This window comes from Urocampus carinirostris, chromosome 11 (assembly GCF_059441175.1).
Source record: "Urocampus carinirostris isolate Australia breed hairy pipefish chromosome 11, RoL_Ucar_1.0, whole genome shotgun sequence".
Lineage (NCBI taxonomy): Eukaryota > Metazoa > Chordata > Actinopteri > Syngnathiformes > Syngnathidae > Urocampus > Urocampus carinirostris.
The window spans coordinates 7,710,601-7,721,476 of NC_142359.1; the positions used below are offsets into that span (position 1 = coordinate 7,710,601).

At 40.2% G+C, this 10,876-nt stretch overlaps 1 protein-coding gene across 1 annotated transcript; it reads right to left on the reverse strand.

Moving 5' to 3' along the window:
* Positions 1 to 236: 236 nt before the first annotated feature.
* LOC148356317 (uncharacterized) lies at positions 237 to 10,870 on the reverse strand. Its single transcript, XM_088347352.1, has 8 exons — positions 9,691 to 10,870; positions 9,223 to 9,619; positions 7,115 to 7,232; positions 6,765 to 7,043; positions 3,881 to 4,204; positions 3,692 to 3,811; positions 3,580 to 3,623; positions 237 to 376 (listed from the first exon to the last, which is right to left on the reverse strand). The coding sequence occupies exons 1-8, from the start codon at positions 10,269 to 10,271 to the stop codon at positions 245 to 247; spliced, it is 1,995 nt and encodes a 664-aa protein (XP_088203478.1). The 5' UTR covers positions 10,272 to 10,870; the 3' UTR covers positions 237 to 244.
* Between the last annotated feature and the right edge of the window lie 6 nt (positions 10,871 to 10,876).

Genomic DNA, 10,876 nt, shown 5'->3' on the forward strand with positions numbered 1-10,876 from the left:
CAAAACCACAACTGCATCCTGTTGGGGATGAGACTAAAAAAAACAATCAGGTTAAACGGAAAACAATGACTTTTAATTTTAAATCAATACGTTTTATACTGATATAAGTGCCCAATTTCTTAGCGCTAATGTCATGTCCAAGAATCAAGGCTGAAACAATACAGGTCGCGTGACTGGAGGGCACTGAAAGGAGAAGACCTCCGATCTCATATAGTACCTCTGTATTTTGACAATAAAGGGCCATTCATTCATTCATTCCTCGATTGAGCCGCAATGCAGAGTAAACGCTGTCCTCTGGGCATGTGTGTCTTTTGCTGTTGGACCTTCTCAATTTGAAGTCCAGAGCTACATACGGCAGATTGTCCTCATCTTCACCCTGTACCAAATACAATTTCCAACATGAATACGGGGCAAAATGTAGTTTCTTGGAAACGCACTACAATCAAGGTAGGCTAAAACTAACCAAGTGTGGGTTGCTTTGCAAAAGCAGTTTCCCCAAAATTGTGTTCTTTTTTTATTCTAGAAACCATTCTTTGCCTTAGTATTTAAAAAGTAGCATATGTTTTTTTTTTTCCTAAAGGTCAATTTATGGTAAATTGTCTGCATTATATAGCGCTTTACAAGTCAACAAAGACCTCCAAAAGCGCTCTACAATGTGCTTCACACTTACCCATTCACACACACCAATAGGGAGTCAGCCATGCAAGGCGTGTACCTGCTTATTGGGGGTATTAGGGTTTCATTGTCTTGGGAAAAGAAATTCACTGACAAAGCGAAGCCACTAGAGAGAAATGTCGCCTTAATTTTTAGCAGACTTGTTGATAAAAATGGCAACTATTTCAAGCATTTACAAGCACTTGACCCAAAAGTAAATTACTTTTCAATTCTTGGAAACAGAATTTTCAAGGATTTCAAGCACCTTTATACAGTTTTAGGATATTTTTCTCCCTAAAATGTTTTAATACGATCCCATCCAGAAATCTGTGTTTTTCATATAACGTGCTTTTTAGATACTTAAAGGAATGCTTAAATATTTGACCATTACTTCCACTCTATAGCATATGAATAACCTATATTTTTTGTTGATAATATGTGTATTATTTGCCCTCGTGTTGGTTTTAGATAAGGGGATTGTGTCATAATAGTCTGTAATAATAGTTTGCAATAGTCTTTGATCTGTGAATCTCTTTGATACTCTTTGTGATTAAGGGCTATACAAATAAACATGACTTTGTCTCTTTGAGGTTAAGGGTGAAAATCGAGACTGAATTTATTTTAAAACAATTTCAAAAATTCAAAAGATTATGTTTTATTCTTAAAGGCAGCGTGTGTATTATTTAACGCCACTTAATAGTAAAAGAAAACGTAATTTATTCGTAAATATTTAAAAAAAAAAAAATTACAATCCTTCAAACCTGCATTTTTCAAAAAATGCTTTTATTTTACACAACATGAGACTAACTTAATGGCAGCTAACGTAATTGTCAGGCTTCTTACTGGTACGGGCTAGGCAAAAAAATGAAGAAAACTTTCTTTGTATGGTCAGTTTTAATTTCCTTGGTTTATATTCTTCTTCATGCTTTTTAGCAATTGTTTTCAGTTGCACAACCCAACACAGCAACATCTAGTGGTCAAATAATAGAGTCCCTTTAATATAAATCCTATACTGGACTGTCTCAGAAAATTAGAATATTGTGATAAAGTTCTTTATTTTCTGTAATGCAATTAAAAAAACAAAAATGTCATACATTCTGGATTCATTACACATCAACTGAACTTTTTCAAGCCTTTTATTATTTTAATACTGCTGAATTTGGCTTACAGCTTAAGAAAACTCAAAAATCCTATCTCAAAATATTAGAATATCATGAAAAAGTATACAAGTAGGCTATTCAACTAATCACCTGAATCATCTAATTAACTCGAAACACCTTGCGAGGTTTCCTGAGCCTTAAAAACACTCAGCTTGGTTCAGTAAACTAAATCACAAGTATGAGGAAGACTGCTGATCTGACTGCTGTCCAGAGGACCATCATTGATACCCTCCATCAGGAGGGTAAGACATAAAAAGAAATTTCTCAAAGAGCAGGCTGTTCACAGAGTGCAGTTTCAAAGCATATCCACAAAAAGTCTGTTGGAAGGGAAAAATGTGGCCGGAAACGCTGCACAACCAAGAGAGATGACCGCAGCCTTAACAAAATTGTGAAGAAGAGCCGCTTCCAGAATTTGGGGGAGCTTCAAAGACAGTGGGCTGAAGCTGGAGTCCAGGTATCAAAAGCCACAGTTCACAGACGTGTCCGGGAAATGGGCTACAATAGCCGTATTCCCATGGTCAAGCCACTTCTGAACTCAAGACAACGGAAGAAGCGTCTGACTTGGGCTATGGAGAAGAAGCACTGGACAGTTGCAGAGTGGTCCAAAGTCCTCTTTTCAGACGAAAGCAAGTTTTGCATTTCATTTGGAAGTCAAGGCGCCAGAGTCTGGAGAAAGGCTGGAGAGGAAATCCAAGTTGCTTGAAATCCAGTGTGAAGTTCCCACAGTCAGCAATGGTTTGGGGAGCCATGTCAGCTGCTGGTGTTGGTCCACTGTGTTTCATCAAGTCCAGAGTAAATGCAACTGTGTACCAAGAGATTTTAGAGCACTACATGCTTCCATCTGCTGAAAAGCTCTATGGAGATGAGTATTTCATTTTCCAGCATGATCTGGCACCTGCCCACAGTGCCAAAACCACCAGTAACTCGTGCACTGACCATGGCATCACTGTCCTTGATTGGCCTGCTAATTCCCCTGACCTGAACCCCATCGAGAATTTGTGGGGTATAGTTAAGAAGAAGATGAAAGACACCAGACCTACAAATGCAAATGAGCTGAAGGCCGCTATCGAAGCATCCTGGGCATCAATAACACCTCAGCAATGCCACAGGCTGATTGCCTCCATGCCACGCCGGATTGATGCAGTAATCCGTGCAAAAGGATTCCCAACCAAGTACTGAGTGCATCAATGGACATTTTCAAATGTTTGATATAGTTTTGCTGTTATAAAATTATTTTTTTCACTTTGTCTGAGTAAGTATTCTAATATTTTGAGATAGGATTTTTGAGTTTTTTTCAGCTGTAAGCCAAAATCAGCAATATTAAAATAATAAAAGGCTTGAAATAGTTCAGTTGATGTGTAATGAATCCAGAATGTATGACATTTTTGTTTTTTTAATTGCATTACAGAAAATAAAGAACTTTATCACAATATTCTAATTTTCTGAGACAGTCCAGTAGTTGGTTCATATTGCTCAAAAGAAATTGAAACTAATGAACTGTATTCTTTTTGAATTTTTGAGGGGTACAGGACTTTGAATTTGAGAAGTGGAGTGGTGACAAGAATCTATGATAATATGGGGCTGTAATGCGCTAAAATGAAGGTCCCAACTGCTGTTAAACTTGATTATTCTGATAAAAGGCAAATAATTTTGATTAAAAAAAACTGGGTAGTGTTGTACAAAACAACTTCAATAGTAAATTCAAATCAATCTAAGTCACTTTTATGTTCGATTTGGAATTATTTTTGACACAAACTGTGAAAACCTCATTGTCCTGGTCTTCTGGAGGACCTGGCGCTGGAGTTTTCCCTGTAAACAGAATCAAATATGTTTTCTTTTCCAAATGGAAGAATATTCTTTGAAATACTCAGTAGCACCTGAAAAAAGGTTATCCTTTTGCCTCTTTTTGCAAATGACCCACAGAAGAAATGTGTTGACGATGACACATAAGAGAACCATTGCGAGCAAGCAGTGCTCTAGCATGTTTCTGGTTTCGCCTGCGAGAATACACACACCTATAAGATTTTTTTTATATTTTGTAACACGTTCTCGGCCGAAGCACCCACCTTCGATTTCCATCCTCGACCCACTCCCGAACACGATCTCTGCGCAGGAGGCTACAGCGCAGAAATATGTCCCGGCGTCAGCCACGGTTACATCCCGCCTAGAAAGCATGTGAACGCAACTCGTCTCGGAGGCCATTTTGCATCCGCTGCTGTTTTCCGAGTGAACGAATAAAAGGTTGGAGTCTTCTCGGCCCTTTAGGAACCAGTAGACCGTGTGCCATCCGTCGCTGCTTCCAGGGTGCATAGTGCAGTTCAGGGCAGCAGAACCTCGCGGGGGAACCATGATTGATGTCGGATGCTGAACGACGGACAGATGACTGGATTCTGAAATGAAACTTAAAGGTGCTCTGCCGAATTTGGAACTTTTTTACTTGCTGATGCCATCTTGGCCATTGTTGTCATTGCAGCCTATGTCACGTACATTCATTTTTTAGTTGCACTCAATAAACACTTCTTTTTTTCATCTTTTTGGGGTTTAGTTTGGTGTTTGGACTGTACCTGAAACAGGCCTTTCCTTACTTTCACCATTTTCATGCTACACTAACCAAAAAACTTCACCAACCCAACCCTTTTTGATTCTGCGGGCCGAACAACTTTGCTAAAAGTAGGATAAAATCTGACAGGCTTTTATAAGGGCTCTTTGAACTCAGTTGGTTTTCATAGACAAAGTATTGTATTTTCAACTTTTTACAGACGCCTCCAATGACACACCTCACCTCTAAGTGAGATATGCGAGTGACCATATAATTTCAACTAAATGTTATGCAAACTGAATGTATAACCTGGTGAGATTTTTCCACTAAATATCAAATTGAAACTTTATTAAGGATGTTTGATGAAAGATTGTTATCCTGATACCCGTTTAAGGAGTTTTGAGTAACGTAGTTGCCAATACTGAAACAAAGTACTTAATACCTACTACACAAAAAGTTTATCAAATAAAATTGCAATGTATTGACAGTATTCTGTTTTGTTTTAATACTTTATATTTTTTCAAAGGAACATTGTGTTTTATATAGCACTCCTAGTGGTAAAAACAAACAAAACAAAGAACTTATCATATAAACTTGCATTCTTTAAAATATTGGTAGGTATAGAAACGTGTATTTGTTTTATATATCATGAGGTTAAGGTAGTGGGAGCTGATTGCGTGAAAGGCTGGTTCAAAAAATTTAAAGAAAAATAGCATGCTTTGGTCACCTTGAGTCTCCGTAGTCTGTAAATTTCCTTGTGCTTTGTAGCACTCTTTGTTGCACTACACAATACAGTGACATCTAGTGGTCAAATATGACTCCCTTTAAAATACTCCCAATTATTTGATGCAGTCACAAGTACCTGGCACCTCACCCTGGTTTAATACACACAGTAACTGGCAGGGTTGGGTAGGGTTACTTTAACTGGATTACTTTCAATTACTTTTGGATTACTCCAATACCAAATATGCTAATAAAAGACAAAATAAACTAAATATGAATAAAATGACTAAATTTTGTGCAGGCTTGGGGAGTAAGGGAACACATGGAACGGCAAAAATGATGTTGGCAAGCTGTTTAGATTTATTTTCATTTTGTTTCTGTCGGATTTTATGTTCGTTTTGCCGCAGATCAAAAAGATCAAAGCCAGGAGAGAGTGCTTACCACGTGTTGTGAGTCATCGTTTTATTCATATTTAGTTTCTTTTGTCTTTTATTAGCATAATTGGTATTGGAGTAATCCAAAAGTAATTGAAAGTAATCCAGTTAAAGTAACCCTACCCAACCCTGGTAACTGGATAACTTGACGCAGAAAATTTGAGTTTTTTTCTAGAAAAAATAACTGAAGTCAGTAGATGACATTTTGATGATAACCCTTGACAGAATTACCAAAAAATCAATTCTTACTCCATTGGCACAACATGTTTCTATTTCATAGCATCAATTTTCTTTTTCCAGCATATATTTTTTCTCTAGTAAAACAAGCAAAATCCTTCCTCAAAGAAGCAAAATTAAATGATAAAGCAGAAGGTAAAATGTTTTCAATATTAGGAAAAAAAGGAACTGAGAAAAATGATTTCCTATATCCCATTATTGACCATTTCCTCTGTATTTTAGGAAAAAACGATTTAAAATAGGCAAAACTTATTCCCCCTGGGTTTGGGAATCAGTTTTTTTTTTTTTTTTTTTAAACGTGGACCCCTTTGTTTTGACCGGACTGGGTGTTTATTTTGCATTTATTTCTGAACAGGCTGTGAGTCCTTTTTCCTAGAACGAGATAAGTGATCTATTAGAAAAGAAAGTAAGATTCTCCTCTGTTTTAAACATGGTAAACAATAAATATACACGTTAAAAGCCGGGTGCGTAATTTGAGGTGTCCTTAGATTGTTTGAAATGAGATATTTTCTCTTTTAAATGTATGTGTTAGAAAATGCCGGACTGAGTTCAAAGAGCCTTTGTTTTTTCCACCGTGCCTTATGTTTTTATCTTGTTTTTGGCTTCAGTGTTCTGGCCACGGCGCGCATTAGGCTGGAGGAAAAGGGGGGAGGAAAGCGATTCGACGCGCGTGCTCGCGGTTTACTTTTATTCTAGGATGAAAATGGTGAAAGTAAGAAAAGGACTGTTTCAAATACAGTCCAAATGCCAATCGGACCCCAAAAAAGATGAAAAAGGAAGAGTTTATTCGAGCGCCTCTAAGGATTTCACATACTTGCACACGCAACAAACTTACCTTGACGAAGGCTGCAATGATTATTTCTGCCAGAAAATGGTGTCAGCTAGTCGGATATTTTTAAGTTATGGACACCACTTTTAAGTGCACCCATTTTGTTTGTACGTAAATGCTTTCGGGTCAACCGACCACTTCTCTAAAATGTATGTGCGAGTGAGTTAAAACCACTAAAGACAGATTACCTTTCACGAGTAAGAAGGTTCCATTGTCAAGAGTCATACGGTTTAATAGAATCTGCCCACAGTAGTACATGGCGGTGTCCGAGAGCTGCACATTGGAAATCTTCAAATCAAAGTCTTTTCCTCTTTTATCGTGGCCGAACGCGTATATGTTGAAGGACGACACTACTTGTGGTACGTGGCCTCCAACCTGCTTGTACCAATAAAGATATTTCTCGCTACGAGAAAAAGAGCAAGGGAGAGTGACGCTGTCGCCCAGGTTGGCAAAAAGCACTCGTCCATCTGAAATGCAAATGTTAGGATTTTTTTTACCTTTGTTTTCTGCAAAAGAGCTTACCGATGACATCACTTACGGACTGGAAAAAGTGCGAGCAAGAGCATAGAGAGCTTCAACATCTCGTGCATCTTCGAAGCGTCTGCTTTAATGGGGTCCCCCGAGTAAAGGGCCAAGGTCAAAAACATACTCCTCCTCTAGTTGGAAAAAAAATTGTCCGCCTATCACAAAAAGCGGTACAGACCACTGTTGACACTATGTTGTAGTTTTTTTGCAAAGCACAGGTCGTTTATTGGTGCAAAAGGTTTTGCAGCACACATGGAACAATATACACTCATAAATTCCAATATATAAGTGATTGTTTTTTGGTGCTTCATTTGATCATTGATTAATTGTCGATTCTTTCCAGGGTCATCACCACCCCAAACAAGCACGCAATCTGAAAAATTGATATCTTGCCAGTTGCACTGAAAATATGTACTCATCTTATTTATGGACTTATTTTGGGATTCTTGTTTCAGCGATGTGTTTTTGCACTACTTTACATTGTACTATTTTTACATTCAGTGTTTAAAACAAAAAGTTACCGGACACCAGGGCAGACAACTCTGAAAAGTTGCCTGCTCATCCATAAAGTTGCCTGCCCCATTTTTCACAACTTGAAACACAATAAGACGACTCATCGCAAAAAAGAAAAATCATTGTTGCAAAGTATTAAGGATTGATAATCAGAATGTTAGACAGAACAACGCTTTAAAATTAAGTTTATTATAAATCTACTTATAACATTCATTGCATGGATATGACATTGCTGTTTTCCATCTGCCATCAGTATGTACCTGTATTTACTCATCTTCATTCATGCAATGTTTGCGTTGCTCGTCTCCACGATGCTCTTAATGTACGTGTACGTTTTTTAGCGTCATCAATTTTGTTAGCTTCTTTTGAATGTTTTCCTCTGGGGCTGAGGTTTTGGCTTGATTCCTAACCACTTATCCATTTTTCTTGTGTTCTCTGTGGGTCCACTTCGGAAAATGATATGCGAATGCGCCACCTTATAACGCTCGGGACAGTCCGGAAGACCGAAGTTATTCAATGCAGTCTTCTGATCGGCTGCCGAGTGTGCAAATTGCTAAACGAACCGAAATTTCCAAACCGAATGAAGATTTCGAAATCGGAAAAAAAAATCTTTTGCTTTTTTTGTTTCTTGAAAAAGTTGTCGGCCACCCGGGCATGGATGTTGTGTAAATTGTACGCCCAACGTAAAAGACGCACGCCCCGGGCGTCCGGCAGACGTTATTTCAGACAATATAATATTTTTCTGTTATTACTATTTTTATTCAAGGTCAGTGACATTTCTTTATTTTATTTGTCTTTTAAGGTTTTATCATGTTTATTCTGGAGTGCCATTTCTAATCTCTTTGAAATCAATGCGCTTTATTGTTATCAATGACAATAAAGATAATTCAATTGAAATAGTTTTGCCACCTTGAACCTGAATACCACTGTATTGACTTATTCAGCTTAGTAAAAATCTTTGACGTCTATCGCCGTCAATAGCACACAATGTGTTAGGACTTGTGTTTATAAAACATCTCATCTCATCTCATTAGCTGCACCGCTTATCCTCCGTAGGGTCGCGGGGGTGCTGGGGCCCATCCCAGAAATCATCGGGGAGTGGGCAGGGGACACCCTGAACTGGTTGCCAGCCAATTGCAGGGCACACAGGGGCAGACAACTCGCTCGCTCATTCACACCTAGGGACAATATGGACCGGCCAATCCACCTGAAATGCATATCTTTGGAATGTGGGAGGAAACCGGAGTGCCCGGAGGAAACCCACGCAAGCACGGGGAGAACATACAAACTCCGCACAGGAAATCCGGTAGCTGGATTTGAATCCACACAGGAGGTTCCCAAGACCTTAGAACTGTGCCGCACACACGCTAACCACTGCGCCACCGTGCTGCCCGTTTATATAACATATTGATTCATATTTTAGGCTTTATTCCCTTTAGAAAATAAATGTGAATATGATCAAAGCTTAGCTTTGACTTGTTAAAAGTGCTAAAACAATATGTGTAATTTGTAAAAGAAACAAATTTTCCCCCATGGTGTTACTTATGTTTTCATGAGTAAGGATTTGGCAAAAGTCTTTGAAATAGATGAAAACCTTCAGTCTTATTATTGTCCACTTTCGTGGTCCCCGTCCAGATTAGCTCTGGCACTCACGGGTGCCTCTTTAGTTTGGTTTTGGCCTCGCCCCGTGCAGGGCAGCGACCTTCGCAGTTCCAGCCGGGCGTCGGCGCACAGGAAGATATAGAATAGTGGATCAAGCACAGTGTTAAGGCTGGTCAGCCCATAGCACAGGCGGTAGAGCAAGAAGATGGAGTTCTCCAGCGAGCACGGCTTGTCAGCCCACAGCAATGACACAAAACGGTACCCGCCCACCAGGTGGTAAGGTCCGAACACGGCGATGAAGTTGACGGTGATGACCAACAGGATGCCCACAATTCTTTGGCGCTCTTGTGCAGACAGGGATGGGGAGTGTCGCAACGTGGCCCAGATGTGGGCTGACGTGTAGCTAAAAGCCAAGATTGGATAAAAAAACTGAATGACTAGCGATCGAAGGGTTGCGTTCATGGCGTGACTTACCCGAGGATAACACACGGCAACAGGAAGCCCAGAACCACAGTGGTGATCTTGAAGCGAGCGTATTGGGCACTGACAGGGTACTGCTCCAAACACAACAGTCGCTCCTTGTCGAAAACGGACGGCAAGAGTCCGAATAGGCAGAATATAAACGTGAGAGTCCACACTGCCAAGCCCGAGGCGGCAGCCACCCGGACTGTCCTCACCCTGCGACTACTTAGCGGAAAGACGATGGCCTGGCAGCGGTCCAAGGCTATCAGGCACAAGAACATGATGCTGGCATATACGTTGACATACAATACGTAGCCTACCAGCTCGCAGGCCAGTGCGCCGTAGAGCCATCGGTGGGAGCCCTGAAGGTATAGGATCCAAAGAGGCAGTGTGAGAAGCTGCAGGAGGTCGGACAGGAGCAGGTTGAGGATGTAGACCAGCTGGCAGCCACCGCTACCTGAGCGGTACATGTGATACAACCCCCAAAGGGACAGTAGATTACAGGGCAGGCCTACTGACAAGACCGTACTGTAGATAGCCGTCAGACCCGGTATGTCTGTTTTCAGTGGGAGGCCGCAGCTGTCGTTTGACATGTCGGACACGGTTCGCCATCCAAAAGGTAAGGTAGGCCAAGCTCAACTTTAGCGCTGCTGGGCCATCAGTCTTCTAAGCCGGCAAAATCCATTAGAGAACTGCATCAAAAAGGCCTACACAGCTCCTCTCTCTGACTCGTTGGTAAATGACCTACGCTCAACAAGTGCTGGGAACGTGGCGTCTGGCCCGACTTTTGTCCATTCTTTGATGGTTTCCTCCACAGGAAGTGAACTTCTTGGGTTTTAAAGGCAACATCCTGGGAAAGGAGAACGCCTTTTGGGTTTGCTCAAAAACATACAGGACCGATGGACTCAGCAATGTGCAAATCTGGTCTCGTCAGGCTTTTAATAGGCTCAATGTATATCCCTGTAAGAATTAACAATAACTTCACATTTAGTTTTTTAAAATTTGCGTTTAGCAAATTTACAGTTTGCATGGGTACATTGCGGAAAAACAATTGCAATTGTCTTAAGAGTGAATGGCTGCCTGGGGACAATTGGCTCAGGAAGTATTTTTAAAAAAGGAAAGCTTGGTCATACCCAATCCCTCATTTTATACCCTTGGAAATACCAGCAGACTGATTTATTGAATCTAAAAAAAGACT

What these genes read in the sequence shown, in the direction of transcription:
- LOC148356317 (XM_088347352.1), bottom strand. Translation starts at nt 10,271, where the DNA reads ATGTCAAACGACAGCTGCGGCCTCCCACTGAAAACAGACATACCGGGT. An exon ending in GGGACCACGAAAGTGGACAA is followed by an intron (nt 7,233 to 9,222) that starts TAATAAGACTGA and finishes TTTTCCAACTAG; the next exon opens with AGGAGGAGTATGTTTTTGAC. An exon ending in AACCTTCTTACTCGTGAAAG is followed by an intron (nt 4,205 to 6,764) that starts GTAATCTGTCTT and finishes GTTTCATTTCAG; the next exon opens with AATCCAGTCATCTGTCCGTC.